The sequence below is a fragment of the Peromyscus leucopus genome, chromosome 20 (genome assembly GCF_004664715.2).
Source record: "Peromyscus leucopus breed LL Stock chromosome 20, UCI_PerLeu_2.1, whole genome shotgun sequence".
Classification (NCBI taxonomy): Eukaryota; Metazoa; Chordata; class Mammalia; order Rodentia; family Cricetidae; genus Peromyscus; species Peromyscus leucopus.
This window is the reverse complement of record NC_051080.1, coordinates 64242345-64260804: the sequence shown is the minus strand read 5'-3', so window position 1 is coordinate 64260804 and position 18460 is coordinate 64242345. Positions and strand designations below refer to the sequence as shown.

Here is an 18460-nt window from a genome sequence, read left to right as displayed (position 1 = left end):
ATCGAGTTCTAAGACAGCTAGAGCTATATAGTGAAACCCTGTCTTAAAAAAGAAGAAAATTCAAAATGTGTTGTAGCTGTCATGATGTAAAAGTATTCTTAAATTTGGCACAGTCATTGTGAGAAACCCAGCCATGTTATAATCAGCTAGCCAAATGAGCAAGACTTCTGAAGACTTGTAATTTAAGGGAAACATTTACATTTTTCCCCAAAATACAGCTTATTAATTTTTTTCAGAAATGCCTGTTACCAACCTATGTCTTTTCGACCAAGATTATTAATAGTGGGAGAACCAGGATTTGGACAGAGTTCTCACTTGGCACCAGCTGTCATCCATGCTTTGGAAAAATTTACTGTATATACATTAGACATTCCTGTTCTTTTTGGCATCAGTACTACATCTCCTGAAGAGACATGTTCCCAGGTAAGTTGTTTTCCAGCCAACAAGTTATAAAGCAGTCATTCAGAGATAAAGTTCAGAGTTGACTCTGGTTTTGAACTTCAACTTAAAAAAAAAAAAAAAAACTGACTTAAAGCTTACAAAATAGAGCTGTATAATTGGTTAGTTATTAAATAGTATATATTTTATTTCTCACATCCTTGGGTGAGTTATTAGATTTCTCTACTTCATTTTTTCCTGTTTGCAAGGTGTGATATAATTTGGCTGTTGTGAGAATTGAAGTTTTTTTTTTGTTTTGTTTTGTTTTGTTTTGTTTTTTTGGTTTTTCGAGACAGGGTTTCTCTGTGTAGCTTTGCGCCTTTCCTGGAGCTCACTTGGTAGTCCAGGCTGGCCTCGAACTCACAGAGATCCGCCTGGCTCTGCCTCCCGAGTGCTGGGATTAAAGGCGTGCGCCACCACCGCCCGATGAGAATTGAAGTTCTTACGACAATGACTGTTCCTTAGTCAGTCCACAAATATTCTATTTGTTTATCAAGTGTTTCTGTTGTTGATATGTTTGATTTAATTGGTGAATTTAAAACTATTTTATATTTGTATACTTGTTTAACCTTGGTTATACAGCAGAATAGTCTTGTAGTTTTCTTGGCCTGTTTCCTAGGTGCTTGAATAAATTGTTTTTCCCTAAATGACCTCTTATTAAACATTTTTAAAGAGTTGTGAGAGTTTTTTCGAAAGAAGCATTCGAAAAATTTGAAGGTTTTATGTGAAAATTCTGGGAAGTTGTTTGGGTACTAGTATTACTAATATGCTGACTTTAAAACCAAGTATTTTTTGTTTTATTAGACGATTCGTGAAGCTAAGAGAACAGCACCCAGCATAGTCTATGTCCCACATATCCACTTGTGGTGGGAAATAGTTGGACCAACACTCAAAGCCACATTTATGACATTATTACAGAATATACCTTCATTTGCTCCAGTTTTACTACTTGCCACTTCTGACAAACCATATTCTGCTTTGCCTGAAGAGGTAATTTATGGGGGGGATTTGCTATTCTTTAAGTTTTCTTATGCCAAAATAAAAACACTGTAAAATTTCTAGTGCTACTGAAGTAAATGAAACATAAGAAATAGTCTTATCAGACACACCATTGTTAGCTGTTTGTGTTGTGTGCTCACTGTTAAGAATGAACATGTCTGGTAAGGAGATACATATTTTTTCTGTTACAGAAATAGTGTTATATGACAAACTGTTTTGCTATATTTACATTCCAACGTGCTTTTTCTTTTCTTTTCTTTTTAAGATTTATTTATTTATTATGTATACAGTGTTCTGTTTGCAATTATTCCTGCAAACCAGAAGCGGGCAACAGATCTCATTACAGATGGTTGTGACCCACCATGTGGTTGCTGGGAATTGAACTTAGGACCTCTGGAAGAGCAGCCAGTGTTCTTAACCACTGAGCCATTTCTCCAGCACCCCCCTACCCCCGCCCCCCCGTGTCTTTTTTTTTTTTTTTAAGATTTATTTATTATGTATACAATATGCCTGTTTGCCAGAAGAGGGCACCAGATCTCATTATAGATGGTTGTGAGCCACCATGTGGTTGCTGAGAATTGAACTTAGGACCTCTGGAAGAGCAGCCAGTGCTCTTAACCTCTGAGTCATCTCTCCAGCCCCTCTGTGTCTTCTTTTTTTGTTATTGTTTTTCAAGATGGTTATTTTGTATAACCCTGGCTGGCTTGGAACTCACAGAGATCCACATGCCTCTGCCTTCCAAGTGTTGAGATTAAAGGCATGTGCCACCACCACTGGCCTTCAATGTGTCTTCTGAATTAATCAGTATTTAACTAATCTTCCTTTATGAGTTGCATGTTCTTGTTTGTTATCTTGTAATGAGTTATAAGTTCAATCCCTGGTGATAGGTTAACTATTTTGGTTGGTTTTTTTTTTTTTTTTTCTGTTTCTCTCTCTCTCTCTCTCTCTCTCTCTCTCTTTTTTTTTTTTTTTGGAGACAGTGTCTCCCTTTGTAGTTCTGGCTGTCTTAGAACTGTAGACCAGGCTGGTTTTGAACTCAGAAATCTGCCTGTTTCTGTCTCTTGGTGAGAAGCATTGAAGTTAATGAAATTACACTTTTGGCAACAAGTATGAATTTGGGGTTTGTTTTTGTTGTTGTTGTTTTGTTTTTTTTCCCTTGGGGGGAGGGAGTGCCAGTCATCAAAGAGTGCCTAGTACATGCTAACCACATACTCTACCACTGAGCTATAGTTCTAGCAAAAATTTTTTTGGGTTTTTTTTAACTATTTCTTATTCTTTGAAAGTTTCATGCATTTATGCAATGTATATTGATGATATCCACCTATTATTACCTGCCACCTACCTCATCTACTTCTCAATTTCATGACTTGACCCTCTAAGCCTAATTATTGATGTTCATGTATACGTGGATGTGTGACCATCCACTAAGGCATGAGCAGCCTTCCACTGGCCTTCTCAAAAGAAGATGACCCTCAACAGCCATCCAGTGCTAATAGTTTATCCAATAGGGAGAGCCTCAGAGGTACCTCCCTCATTCTTGCTCGATGAGCAGGTGACCACATCTATTTGAGTTGTTGTGTGCAACTGCTATATCATGCCCCAAAATAGCATTTCATAGTTCTCCCCATATGCAGGCTCTTTGCACTTCCTCTTCTTTCCGGTTCCCTGAGCATTGAATGATGACCCATCTGTAGCTGAATACTCAGTTGCTTACAGTCAGCACTTGGACTAGGTATGAATCTGTGCATTAAGATCTACCCACCGTATAAAGCTTCTCTGACTGAAGTTGAGAGCTGTATAAATCTATAGGTATAGACATGAATGTTTAGAATGCAGTTTGACAACATAGCTGTTTAGCAAAACAATAGTAAGTTCCCCACTAAGGCCTATGATCTTTTCAATTCTAGGCTTTTGATCAGGTTTACAATACCAGACACTAAATCTCTTCTGTAGAGCAGATCTTCTATCCACTCAGATATTACTGGGTTAACCCCATAACCATCATGTCACTATTGTGTCAGTGGGTACATCTTGCTATCAGGTCAGTGTTGTAGTTGGTCCAGTGCTGGATAAGAAGACTATTTATGGTTTTCTCCCTTAGCTGCCTGTATAGCACCTTCTGGCACTATGTAAGATAGCCAGTAAGTAGAGTTTCCTAAGAGTGTTCAGGTTGTTGTCTTTTGACATTGATGTCTTATGTTTACTTAATTGAGTGATGTCTTCAGCAGTAGAGTCTTATCATCTAGTTATGGTACACAAACCAAACCAAGAGCAATGGCCACGGTTTGTGGGGTTTTGTTTGTTTTTGTTCCTTTGAGGCCTCCCTGACCAATAAATAATTTGTAGGGAGATATTGTGTGTCTGGCACTGAGATTTTCATTTTACTGCTTTATCTTCTGGGAGCAGTATTATTGTTCATTCATAGAGGGTACTTCTGTTCAAACTCCCATTTTTGTGTCGTAAATTCAGTGAAATATATTTCAGTACATTTTGTAAGGGTGTGGCACAGAATGAGGAACTGTTTTTTGTTTTTTTCTGTTTTTTGTTTTTTTTTCAAGGCAAGGTTTCTCTGTGTAGCCCTGGCTGTTCTGGTACTTGCTCTGTAGATCAGGCTGACCTGGAACTTAAGAGACCACCTGTCTTCTGGGTGCTGGAATTGAAGGCATGTGATGCCACCACCTGGCAAAATTGTTTATTTGTAAATGAATAATTTGTATGGGTATAAATAAATCATTCAGCTTTGAACTTTCTTGTTCATTGATTCATATGATTAGACCATAATGTGTATAAGAATAGTGTTTCATTTTTTACCCTTGATGGTGTAAGTGCTGGGCTTATCTGTGATAGAGCACTTGAATACAACATACCCAAGTCCCTGGCTTCAATCCCTATGACCTAAAAAAGAAAAGTGCTCACAAGTAGGATAGCTATGTCATAGATGAACACTATTGGATTCTCATAACTCATCATGGACTGCAAATAATGTCATCAGTGAAATAGAAAATTTTATGAATCCCCACATGACACTGCAGTGGGATTAGGCTGATAAAGGTAATAATTAAATTTGTACGTGAATTTGAAAGATGGAAATGATGTGCTCTGAATTAGTGCCAAGAAGAACTGGAAGGAACTCTTGGACAATTCTAGAACCATTGGCTTTCTTACTAGGCAGCCCTAGCTGGGCTGGAATTCCTATGTAGACCAAGCTGTCCTATTCACAGAGTACTAGGATCAAAGACACATACCACCACACCTAGTGACATTTCTATTGTCTACAAATATTGGCTTTTGTGAATAATGCCATCAGTTATTGGTGTATAGATATCTTTACATTGTCCCTTTCATTTCTTTTGAATGTATACCTAGAAGTGGAATTGTTTGATCACATAGTAATTTTTTTGTAAAACCATGTTGTTTCCCACAATTGTTGAACCATTTTTCATTCCTCCACTTTTCAGCAATAGTTGTTTTTGAGTCAGTATTCTTTTAGAACATTGATTCCCTTTTCATGTCTTAACATCTTACTTTAGGTTGTGAGAGTTAATTGAGTAACCTCAGTAAGCCATTTATATAAATTATAACAACAGTTACTATATTCTAGTTGGATTCTTGAATTCTAAAGATGATCTGATGTTTAGTTACCAATCTAGCACACGTATATCCGTACTTAATTCTGTATGTATGGGTGTCCTGCCTGCTTGCATGTTTGTGTGCCACATGTGTGCAGTGCCTAAAGAGGCCAGGAGAGGGCATTGGGTCCCTTGGAACTGGAGGTACAGATGGTTGTGAGCTGCCATGGTGATGCTGGGAATCAGACCTGGGTCCTCAGAAAGAGCTGCAATTGCTCTTAACTACTGAGCCATCTCTCGGGCCTCTGTCTCCTTTAAAAGACTTATATTTCATTTTTTTATTAGAAATATGTGTTTAACATACTGTTGGATTAAGTGTAGTAATGTACATTGTGTGTTTGCATATATGTATATTATGTATGTGTTACTTTTTTTTAAGGTACAAGAGTTGTTTACCCATGATTATGGAGAAATTTTTAATGTCCAGTTGCCAGATAAAGAAGAACGGACCAAATTTTTTGAAGACTTAATTTTAAAACAAGCTGCAAAGCCTCCTGTGTCAAAAAAGAAAGCAGGTTAGTTATCTTAGCTAATAGACAATAATTTTTAAGAAAATGGAACTAAATAATAGCTAATATAATTGACATCTACCTGATAGCACAAACTCAAACCCTCAGTTATGAGGGTGACATGTTTACTATTTCTTCCTGGTAAAATGGACTAAAACTTAAGGCACATAAGATGTTTCATAGAATAGCCCCAACCTGCCCTTCCAGGCTCATTTTGGGAACTATGTTTTCTCTCTTAAAGATTTATTTTTAATTGTCTGGAGGTATACACACATGAGAGCTGGTGCCAGTGAAGGCCAAAATAGGGTGGTTGAATCCCTTGGAGCTGGAGTTTTAAGCAGTTTGAGCTGCCTGATTTGAGTTCTAGGAACTGAGTGCAGATCCCCTGTGAGATCAGGATGTGGTCTTAACCACTGAGCCACCTCTCCACCTCTAGTACTGTGTTCTTCCCTGTACTACCACCACCTCTCTGTTAAAACAAAACAAAAACTATCCTTAAAATACACACAGCATCACAGTTTCACTTCTGGTTCTTGTAAAGCTTCTATCTTTATCCCTCATTGCTGCTTAAAGAGCTACTTAACTTGGGACTAGAGTTACGGATATCAGTGCTGACAGTGAACCCAGGTCCTCTGCAGGATCGACAGATGCTCTTAACTGCTGAGCTCTTAAGAAAGGGCTCCCCTCATTTCTCCTCTTCCTCCTCCTCTTTTCTTTTTTGGTTTCTCAAGACAGCCTTTATCTGTGTGGCCTTGACTGTCCTAGAACTCATTCTGTAGACCAGGTTGGCCTCAAACTCATGGAGATCTGCCTGCCTCTGCTCCTGAATGTTAGGATTAAAGCATGGGCTACCACTGCCCGGCTTAATTTATTTTTTATTTGTTTATTGTGTGTGTGCATGCATAGGTCACTCCTGGAACTCAGGTCATGGGGCTACCTCCAGTCCCCTTTCTTATTTCTTTTAATCCTGTGTATTCATTGTCTTACTTCCTTAAAAGAAATTAAAATTTGATATATTTGGAGCATCACATATTTTTTCATTAGTCCATAAACTAAAGACTTTGTAGTTACAATATTCTTGTTTTAGGAATAATTTATTTTCAAGTTTGCAAATTTTTCTGGAGTGCGTGTAGGGATAGAGATTGTGGCAGTATTTTTCTAAATGTTTGGTTTCCTATCAGTTGTAAGGAAAATAACCCTCAGGCCTTGTTCTGTTTGCATTGAGTCACTTGTTTCCCCCCATTTTTGGGAGGCTGTTAACTAAACTCTTCCATCCTTGTGAAGTTCTGCAGGCCTTGGAGGTGCTCCCAGTGGCACCACCACCCGAACCAAGACCGCTGACAGCAGAAGAAGTTAAACAGCTGGAGGAACAAGAAGAAGACACGTTTAGAGAACTCAGGATTTTCTTAAGAAATGTCACACATAGGCTTGCTATTGATAAGCGATTCCGAGTCTTTACCAAGCCTGTTGACCCTGATGAGGTACTAGTTTCCTCTTTGGATGAAATATGTTTAAGCCGTAATGATAGAAAAGCAGAAAGTTTGAATAGTTCATGTAGGTGTCCTGCTGTCCTGAACTTGTTTTCTCTATATGGACATATGAACTAATGTCCTGAGTATATATAGACTTTAAGAACTGTCTAATATATTTCCTTTGTTGCAGAGAATTAACAGTTAGCTTTTATATGCAGCTAGACAAAAGGAATTTGAGAATGTTTTAATTCCACATGGTATTACCATTATTTATAGAATGAAAATTTAGCTTAGAGTCAGGCTTTTTGGTTTTTGAAACAGGGACTTACTTTGTAGTCCAAGCTGGCCTGGAATTTGCCGTGTAGTCTAGGCTACTGTGGAACTCAACATCCTCCTGTTTTAGTGTCCTGAGTGCTGGAATTACAGGCTTGTGTCACAATAGTTTGCAGAGTTCTTTCTAAGTCAACATTGAAGGATGGGTGACAGTTGCATAAGGAAAGAAATGGTGGATATTAGTGGAGAATATAACTGACCAAGAATAGGAGTAAATATAATGCAGAAATAGGTTAAAATAGAATGAAAGTATTCATATAAATATGGTACCCTTATTTATACTATTTCCTCTGTACTAAGTGATTTGGTCATTTGCTTGAATTTTAGGTGCCTGATTATGTCACTGTAATAAAGCAACCAATGGACCTTTCATCTGTAATCAGTAAAATTGATTTACATAAGTATCTGACTGTGAAAGACTATTTGAGGGATATTGATCTAATCTGTAGTAATGCTTTAGAATACAATCCAGATAGAGATCCTGGAGGTGAGCATTAGTGAATTCCTTTTCAGGGGGTGGTGTGGGGGCTACTAACATTTAATGAGAGTTGATGGTTGATTGGTTGGTTGGTTGGTTGGTTTTTAAAGTCAGGTGTTATATTAATATTTTACATTTTAAAAATACCATGTAATTCTCACAGTAGCCTTATCCCATTCTACAACTGAGAAAGGTATGGTTTAGGAAGATTAAAGCTTTGCTTGCAGGCTGGAGAGATGGCTCAGCCGTTAAAGGCTAGGCTCACAACCAAAAATATAAGAGTTCGGTTCCCAGCACCCACAGCTGTCTCTGCAGCCACCAAAAAAAAAAAACTTTGCTTGGGGTCACAGTGCCAGGAAAGGATAATGGTAGAATTTGAATGCCTGTTTTTTTTTTTTTTCCACTGAAGTCCCCAAATATTAACCACATAATATATCCTTTAATGTAATGGTTCTTAGCCTTTAATACAGTTCCTCATGTTGTGAACCCTAACCATAAAATTATTTCATGGCTGCTTCATAACTGTAATTTTGCTATTGTTATGAGTTGTAATGTAAATATTTGATATGCAGGATATCTGATATGCAACCCCCTGTGGGTTGGAGGGGGGGAGGTTGTGACCCACCAGATTGAGAACCACTACTCTAATGAGACAAAATAGCTTGTTTATGCTTTCTGAAAGTGGAAAGATAAACACTAATAGAATGGATTTCAAAGTATTCCTTTTTAAGATTTAAAAGCTTTTTTTTTTTTTTTTTTTTTTTTTAGTTTTCTTTTAATGATTTATTTACCCTTATTTTATGTGCATTGGTGTTTTGCCTACATGTATATCTGTATGAGGGTGTCTAATCCCCTGGAACTGGAGTTACAGACAGTTGTGAACTGCCATGTAGGTTCTGGGAATTGAACCTGGGTCCTTTAGAAGAGCAGTCAGTGCTCTTAACTGAGCCATCTCTCAAGCCTCTCAAAATGTTCTTTTAGTTAAAACATACCTTTTTTGCTGTTTTGGGATAGCCCTGACTGGCCTCAAAGTTAGGGTAATCCTGTCTCTGCCTCTCAAGTTCTGGGATAACAGGCATGTGCTATTATGCTTGGATACATTTATATTACATAAATAATAGAGTATAATGCTTGCCTAATAGTAATAGTAATATTAAAAGTGTGTGTCCAAAGATGTGTGTGTGTGTGTGTGTGTGTGTGTGTGTATACGTACATAAGTCCCTATATAGAGAGAGTTAATTGGACTATCATTAGACCTCTAAAAGGTGATACTTACAAATTAGAATGCTTTATGTAGGTAACTATAAAAAGTTTCTTTTGTTCTTTTTGGGGGTAGTTTGTTACAGGGTCTAACAGTGTAGCCCTTGTTGGCCTAAAACTCAGAGATCTGCCTACCTCTGCTTTCCCAGGGTTGGGATTAAAGAATGCTAGTCCCATGTTAATATTAATATGGTGTAGCTCAGGTTAACTTGACCTGGCTGCAGTTAAGAGTGACCTGCTTCACCTTTTCAGTCTCCTATGCTGGCATTAAAAGTATATTTGAAGAGTTCCTTAAAATAATTGAAAGCACACTGAACTATATATCCCTCTCCCTTTTTCTGATATATTATGGGGGAATCTTTTTTTTTTTTTTCCGGTTTGGTTTAGTTTGGTTTTGGTTTTTTGAGACAGGGTTTCTTCGTAGCTTTGGAGCCTTTCCTGGAACTCACTCTATAGCCCAGGCTGGCCTCGAACTCACAGAAATCCACCTGCCTCTGCCTCCTGAGTGCTGGGATTAGGGGTGTGGAATCTTAATAGAGCACAGCAATAAAATGTTTTGGGTGTTGTCTGCTATATTGAATCAGATATCCAAATCTTTAAGTTATCACCCAAACCAGAATATAAAAGTTCTAGTATTCGTTGTATGAAGTTAAGGAATTGTAATGATTACTATCTTTACCCAAAGTATTAAGTCTACTTTTGGAAAAATACTAAGAATTATATTTCCTAATTTCTCAGATCGTCTTATTAGGCATAGAGCCTGTGCTTTAAGAGACACTGCCTATGCAATAATTAAAGAAGAGCTTGATGAAGACTTTGAGCAGCTTTGTGAAGAAATTCAGGAATCTAGGAAGAAAAGAGGTAGGGAAATGCTTGAGCATCTGAAGATGATGCTTTGGATAAATCCTTTCATTCTTTGCATGATTTTGAGTTCTGGACATAATTTCCAAATCCTGTCTAAGGTTGTAGCTCCTCCAAATATGCACCATCTTATTACCACGTCATGCCAAAGCAAAACTCTACTCCTGCTGGTGAGAAAAGGTCGGATCAAGAGCAGAATGAAAAGCTAAAGGCACCTTGTACTCCTGTGGCTTGCAGCACTCCTGGTAAGGACTCTTGAGTAATCTTCATTTGTGAAGTTCTTCCATCCACTCCCCGTGTCCTTTGTCTTGCACTTTGCTTTATTAATGCAGTAAATTACATCTATTTCGCTGATATCAAGCAACTAAACTGTAAAATAACCAGATCCTTCTCTTTTCCATATACATTTTGGCAAATACAGAGAGTTGCTCAGCTACAAAGCCTTGGCGTTGTGCTGAAGTTCTGCTCTTACCACCCAAACACTCAGCTATCTTCCGAGGCCTATTAAGTCTGTTTCTGTAGTAGTCTTTCAGGTTTACCCTGTATTCTCCCATTGTAACTTCTGCTGAGTTTCTTCCCAAGACAAATGAAGCATGGTTTTACTGTGTCACCTTAGACAGAATAGTGAAATTCTTTGTACAGAAGTGAAATTCCAATGAATTAGTATGCATAACATGCTTACGAATGTGGACGGTATGTCTTAGCAGTGTGAGTGTAGGTTATTTTAAGTGTTGCCTCTCAGGTATTCAGTTTATATCACATATTGCTGCTCAGCTGTTATGTTGTTGGTTTGGTTTTGGTTTTAGGATTTCTCTGTGTGTCCCTGGCTGGTCTTGAACTCACACTGCCTCTCCTGGGATTAAAGGCATGTGCCCCTGCCACCAGGCCACTTCTCTATCTTGTCACGGTACTTTACTTTGTCTGTATTCCAACCATATGAAAGTACTGTGGTTCTTGATTTTTTTTTCTCTTTTTAAACTCTTCCTTAAAATTTAGAAAATTGTTAGATGTTCTTTATCTTTTTTTCTTTTGTTACATTCCTTAAAGCTCAGTTGAAGAGGAAAGTTCGTAATAAGTCAAAGTGGCATGTAGGTAACAGAATAAAGCGAAGGAAACTTTCACAAGCAAAAGACAATAGCCAAACTGCTATGAATAATCAAATCAGTGATACAGAGGAAAGTCAACATACAAGTGCAGAACCCACTGAGCTTGGAAATATAGGAGAGTCTTCCATGGAAGAAAAGGAGAAGCAACATGCCTCTGAAAGCAACGTGGACTTGAAACATAACTCAAGTACCTCTAATACTGAGAATGAACATGAAGAATCTAATCACACTACAGAGTGTACAGAATTGAGAAAAGAAAGAGTTGGTTGCAATGGAGATGATTCTAGCTTTCAGGTTGTAGACATTGCTGATGAAAATGAATCAAAAGGTAAGTCTCACTTAAAACTCAATTCCTAAACAAGCCATACATACCAATTCATTGTTTTTTGATGTCTTTCAAAAGGACAAATGTTACCTAAGTAGAAAAATAGCATTAACTTACTTACCCTTTCAGCTAGTAAACCAAAACACCCATGTATACATATAATACAAATAAAATCTCAAAAAATTTCATGAAATTGAGTGCAACCACAGTGTTAGAGCAAACTACTGCACAAGAGAAGAGAAGCCGTGCATAAAGGGAGGGGATGAGGAAAGAGGGAACCAAAGATGCATACACTGTTTCTTCCCAGCATTATGCTACAAAAGGAATACTAAATGAGTCAACTCGGTGCTCAAGGTCCTAAAAAAAAATTGCTCAAATAAGAGATTATACCACCAGTGCCCAGCTTAATATTAACTTCTTTAGTAATCAGTATCCTGTTAATTGTTGAGAGAGAGTGATGCCATCCAACGCGTTTCAAGGTACTTGTTGCAGAATGCCCTGAATATTCAATTTGAAGAATACTTCTTATATTGTTTTGGTTCTGGCGGGATTTATTTGTTTGCTTTAAGACAAAGTTTTACTAAGTAGCTTGCTTAGAACTTATTTTGTAGACCAGAATGGTTTCAAAGATCATCTGCTTCTGCCTCCTGAGTACTGGGATTAAAGGCAGGCACTACCACGCCCAGCTAAATATTTCTTATACCTATATGCTGTTTGGTTTTTTTTTTTTTTTTTTTTTAATGTAAATGGCATGTCATAATCTTTTCTTTTTCTTTTTAATTATTATTAAGAGATTTTTCTATTCATTTTATATACCAACCACAGATTCCCCTCACCTCCCTCCTCCCGCCCCCCCCCCCTCCCCAACCCTACCCATTCCCACCTCCTCCAAGGCAAGGTCTCCCATGGGGAGTCAACAGAGCCTGGTACATTCAGTTGAGGCAGGTCCAAGCCCCACACCAAGGCTGTGCAAGGTGCCCCACCATAAGCACGGGGCTCCTAAAAGCCAGCTCTGCACCAGGGACTGGTCCTGATACCACTGCCTGGGGTTCCCCTAAACAGGTCAAGCTAAACAACTATCTTGCCTATCCAGAGGGCCTAGTCCAGTACCATGGGGACTCCACAGCTATTGACCCACAGTTCGGCATGTCATAATCTTACAACAAAAAGATTAACCCAGAATCAGTGCTTGTGTCCTAAGTACATGTGGGAGGCAGGTGGGAGACTGACTCCCACATTTTACCCAAGGATACTCTTGAGGAGTGAGGGATAAGAGATTCAGATATCAGGATAGAGGGGGAGAAATAGATAGAAACACTAGATAACCGCAGGAGGGCCTGGATCCCTATCCACCCACCCCTCTGTCTCTTTTAAAGGACTATTTACAGGATGCCAAGGGTGGAGCAAAAGACCTCCCCCAGCTCAGCCTAGTGTAGACCCTTCAATCACCTGGAAACCATGCACTTGGTCAAGCAGTCTTCTAATGCAGCCCTGCTGGGTAAAGCAAGCTCAGATCTCACTAGGAAACTTTTGTGAGCCTCCACAATTCTGTTATTAATGTAGTTATTATTTGCCCTAGGCGTTATGGTTGTGAACCAAATAATAATTGTTTGATTTTTCACTTTAGAAATGTGTATTCTGCGAATGACTCGAGCTAGACGTTCCCAGGTGGAACAGCAGCAGCTCATCAGCGTGGAGAAGGCTCTGGCGATTCTCTCTCAGCCTACACCCTCACTTGTTGTGGACCATAAACGGTTAAAAGTATGTTAAGCTGAAATCATAATGCTTTCACTAGGCATTTTTCTCTTCCTCACACGCTGGATTGCAGGCTAGTAGTAGATTAGCTACTTACAGATTCCTTGTAGCTTCCTTGTCCTTCAGAAAAAGCTCTTCTGAACTGGAGAGCTGGCTCAGAGTTTTAAGAGCTCTGGCTGCTCTTCAGGACCTAGGTTTAATCCCTAGCACCCATATGGTGGCTTAACCAATGCCTTTAACTTCAGTCCCCTGGGATCCAGCGCCCTCTTCTGGCCTCTGGGCAGTAGGCATGCACATAGCATACCATAAATAAATAGTTTTTTTTATTATTATTATTTGTCTGGAGGAGTTTGTGCATATAGTTGAAATGAGCAGCTTATGCTGTAGTTTGGGGATAATACGAGTTCCCCAGGGCCAAGGCTGGTGTCACAGAATGAAGGAAATGTCTCAGCAGTGGCTTAGTCTGCCCACATGCTGCCTTTATAACAGTTCGCTAAGCATTCAGAATTAAAAATCTTGTTGCAAGGAATTAATCTGGCACATCTAAATCCTTGTTTTCTTTTAGAATCTTTTGAGGACTGTTGTTAAAAAAAGTCAGGAGTATAATATAGTCCAACTGGAAAACTTGTATGCAGTAATCAGCCAGTGTATCTATGAGCATCGCAGGGACTATGACAAAACGGCACTTGTCCAGGTAAAGTTTTGACTTAAAACTGTTTTTGTTGTTTATTTTGAGACAGGGTCTCTCCATGTAGCACTAATTGTCTGGTACTCAAACTCAAGATCCACCTACTTTTGACTCCCCAGTGCTGGGATTAAAGGTGTGCACCCCCATGCCTGGCTAACTAAACACCATATAGTGACTGAAGCCTTTAACTTATAGAAATTTAAAAACCAACCAAGGTGCAGTGACACACTAGTAATCCCAATATCTGGGGTGTAAACAGAAGGATCATCTTCTGCTCTATAGCATGTTCAAGGCCAGCTTGGCTACAAAAAAAACTGTCTCAAAGACCATTTTTTTAATGAAGATTATGGATTCACAAGCTTCGTGTATCATAAGTCTAGAACTTCACTAGGTTGGCTTTATAATAAGCAATAGCTCCATAGTATCAATAAAACTGAAAAATATTTTGTGTATTTTAATGTAGATATGTAACTTTTTTTTGAGAAAGGGTTTCTCCATGTAGTTTTGGTGCCTGTCCTGGATCTTGCTCTGTAGACCAGGCTGGCCTCGAACTCACAGATCCACCTAGCTCTGCCTCCCGAGTGCTGAGATCTGCCTCCTGAGTGCTAAAATTAAAGGCATGCACCACCACTGCCTGGCAGTAATTTCTTTTAAAATAGACTTTTACCCCTAAGATAAATTTTTAAGGTGGGTATGGTAATGCACATCTGGAATCACAATCTGGTGACATAGTAAGACCCTTTCTCAAAAATAGCCAACTTGTCTTTACTTGGTCCTTATAGAAGGTATAGGAATATTAATTTTTAAAAATAAATGTTGGAGGCTACTTATGTTACCAGTCATTTTACATTTCTATAAATTATAAAATGTTAACCTGCCATATACCCACCTAGTATATGGGGAGGGGGTGCGTGTATTTAGTATACTAGGATATGTACATGCTATGTATAGAGTACTATTGTTTACATTGTCTATATGTGTACCAATAACTTACTAGATATTTACATGAATAATTAATATTCTTAAGGTTATTTTTTAAAAAATGAAATTATGTTTTTAGCTTTTTTCAGTATTGAAACTTAACTACTTTTCTTTTCTGCCTTTTACATAGAAAATGGAGCAAGCAGTAGAAAACTTCAGTTGTTCCAAATCATGATGCCATTGCTTCAAGTATTTTTATATTCAATTCCTATTTAATTATCTTCAGATCTGTCTACATAACTAATGCAAGATGAAATCTTGCATCCTCAAGAAAAGATTAAAATAGTAAAAGTATTTTAAATTTCCTGATATTTATGTACATGTACCACTTTTACCCCTAAGATAAATTTTTAAGGTGGGTATGGTGATGCACATCTGGAATCACAATCTGGTGACATAGTAAGACCCTTTCTCAAAAATAAAGAGAGCCAACTTGTCTTTACTTGGTCCCTATAGATAACTGATAAGTCTTGGATGTTTGTTTGAGCAAAACACTGTAACAATAGTAATATTGTTTCAAGTTTGGCCAGATCTTAAGCTATTTTGGTAATTAATGTTTTGTGGCATTTAGTAATAATTTAGCAGCATTGGACTTGTTGTTGTTAGCTGAAGCACTTTTAACTGGACCGTTCCTAGTAGATTGCTGTGTCAGACCAGAATTATATCTGTTGTAGTTTTGCCATCTCTGTCTTTGTTTCCCTTTAATGCCTTTCTCTCATCTGCCAAAATTCAAATTGTGATCTGCAAGGGGGCCTCAAATACAGTTCTGTACTGAATATAAAAATTAATATTTTCAGATTTTTATAATTCTAATTTGGGTTAATAAAGATTTAAAACTTACTGTTTACTTTGTAATTACATGCAAAACAAATGGATTAGTGACTAGTTTTTGTATTTGACAACTCTTGATCTTTCTACCATTGTATTTAGGTTATATTCTATAAATACTTTTATATGCATATATGACTATAATGTAAATTTTGTATTACTGATACCAAAAATACATTTCTTTCTTAAAGTTGAAACCATTTGCTTCTGTTCACTCACATTTGGTAGGACATGAAAACCTTTGCTTGCAGAACAGCATCTGTTGGAAAGCTTGTTTGAGAGGAATAGAAAATGGTAACTAAAGAGAGAGAGGCTATGGTTGTTGGTGAGGTAATGGTAAGGATGGAACCCCGGGCCCAGTGTACACTAAGCACATGCCTAGCTCAAGAGTTTTTAGATTTTAGTATAGTTGTATTAATATGTATATTTAAAAGATTTTAAGATTCAGTAATTTGGATACTTTAATTAGTAGATGCTGCCTTATATACCTATTAAAAATGCCAAACACCAATAACATTTGAACATGTCCATATTGCTAAAGATAATATTGTCTAAGTTGAGCGTGATTGTGTACATCTGTGATCTCAGCCCTGGAGGCAGAGACAGGAAGATCAGGAGTTCAGGGTCATCCATTAGCTACATAGTAAGTTTGAGGCCAGGCTGGCTACTTGAGACTATCTGAAAACAAGTAAATAAATAAATAAACAAAAAGGGTTATGCTTAACAGTTTTTATTGAAGTTTATTATAATTTATTTCAGATGTATCCTTTCATTGTGCATCTTGTATAATAAATTTTAAAGTTGAAAACTTAATTTGTTTTTAGTTCTTACTTTAGAAAAACATTGTGTGAGTGTGTATTCATCATAACACACGTGTGGAGGTCAGAGGACAATTCTGTGGAGTCTTTCCTTCCACCTTTACATGAATTCTAGGGATCAAACTAGGTTATTTGACTTTATGGTAAGTGCCTCTATCTACTGGGCCATCTTACTGCCCCTTCTTCAGTTTTTAAAAACTGAATAAAGATAGGACAGCGAAGCATCATCGTTCTTCCTTATATAATCCCAGCTCTTAAGGCAGGAAGATTGCCTCATGTTCAAGGCCAACCTGGTCTTCAGTATTTTGGGACAACAAAGGCTGCATAGGCATCAAACAGATGGATGGATGGATGGATGGATGGATGGATGGATGGATGGATGGATGGATGGATGGATGGAAGAACTCAATGTAAAACAAATACAGGTGTTCTTTCATATACTAGTGTATACATTAAAATGCTGTTGGCCTGCTAGATGCAATGGCAAGTGCCTGTGGGCTTGGGCACTCAGGAGGTGGAGGCAAGAGGTTCACTTAAACTGTAGTTTAAGACCAGTCTGATTACCATTGCCATGGGGATGCTTATGTGGTTGCATTCATTCTTTAGAGACTAGAGTATACTTTCTGTGACATTAGATTTTGAAAGAGGTAAGTCTACATTCCTAAGTACATTTCAAAAATCTGTTAAAAATTCCAGGTAGATTAACTTTTTTCTTGCCTAAAAGGTACCAGCTATATTTAGAGCAATTAAGGAAAAGAAAGATAATTCATTCAAATTTGAAAGGAAGAAAAAAAACCCTACAACTTACATAATCTCACTTAGGAAATCATAAATTAAAAGAAACTGGTAGAGCCATTAAGTGAATTAATCACTCTAATAAAAGGTAAAAGTCAGCTGTTCCTACACATTGCTAATATGTAATCCAAAAAGGAAGTTAGAAAGTGATTCAGTTTGATCATTTTTCATGACAAAATACCTGAGAATAAAAAGGAAAGATTTACTTTGGCTCACCATTTTGAAGGTTATAAACAACGCTTAGTTGGCTGTATTGCTTTAAGGCCTCTAGGAAAGCTGCTCACCCTAGTTAGTCATGAAGTGAAGCAAAAGAACCTCAGATAGTGATGTAAGTCCAGATGTCAAAATACCCAGTAAAATGATTTTAACAAAGAATGGCCAAGTTTATGAGATTGGAAAAAGATGTCCAAATACAAAAGAATGAAACTGAATCCTTGCCTCATGCCATATAGAAACCAGCAGAAAAGAAATGGAGGCCAGAGTTAGAGAGCTCAAACTACAATTCTGTGATGACAGTTCTTACATCAAATCTGAGTTGATTGATCTTGATCACTAACTGATAGGGTGTTTCTTAAGACTTTTACTGAGAAATGATTTTTTTCTCCTCCTTGCTATTCTGTGGGAGGGTTATCTTGAGGATGCTTGCTTCTAGTTATTTCTGTCAAGATTCCCAGTAAACACACTGTAGGATTAATTGATCTCATTTCGTATTCCTGTTCAATACAGCACTCACTGACAGAACATTTTGCCGCTCAAGTGGATACAACTGGAAGATAGCAACATGCTGGATATGTTATGGAAGTGAAAGCTCACTTAGATTAGGCTAATCATTGGGAAGAGATTGCCAGTGCCCTGAAACCCTCCCTTCCCTTATCTTGATCTTGATAGCTGTGAGCACAACTATTTCTTGCAGCAAATGTTAAGTGACAAAATTGCAGCCAGTGAAATACAAAGGGAAGTGCCCAATTTCTAGGAAAGCTCTTATCTGGGTGTGAGTATTGTTATGCCCAGATCATGACCCCAAAGAGACCACTGAAGCCCGTTGTAGATGTAACCAACTGTCTTATTAAATAAGAAACACAGAACCAATGTAAAAGAGAAAGCCAAGAGCTCAGAGCTAAAGCCTTACCCTTCCTCCTGTGGTGGTCCTACCTCTCTGAAAGAGACCCACTTCCTGTGTGTTTG

At 37.9% G+C, this 18460-nt stretch overlaps 1 protein-coding gene across 1 annotated transcript in view; it reads left to right on the top strand.

Moving 5' to 3' along the window:
* Atad2 (ATPase family AAA domain containing 2) overlaps positions 1-16475 on the top strand; it is a 47390-nt gene extending 30915 nt beyond the window's left edge. Inside the window, exons 18-28 of the mRNA XM_028871889.2 lie at positions 237-423; positions 1243-1428; positions 5446-5581; positions 6860-7056; positions 7708-7867; positions 9857-9979; positions 10081-10224; positions 11027-11413; positions 13038-13171; positions 13731-13859; positions 14965-16475. Coding sequence (XP_028727722.1) covers positions 237-423; positions 1243-1428; positions 5446-5581; positions 6860-7056; positions 7708-7867; positions 9857-9979; positions 10081-10224; positions 11027-11413; positions 13038-13171; positions 13731-13859; positions 14965-15009 — 1828 coding nt within the window. The 3' untranslated portion in view covers positions 15010-16475. The remainder of the gene's footprint in view (positions 1-236; positions 424-1242; positions 1429-5445; positions 5582-6859; positions 7057-7707; positions 7868-9856; positions 9980-10080; positions 10225-11026; positions 11414-13037; positions 13172-13730; positions 13860-14964) is intronic.
* The last annotated feature ends 1985 nt before the right edge of the window (positions 16476-18460 follow it).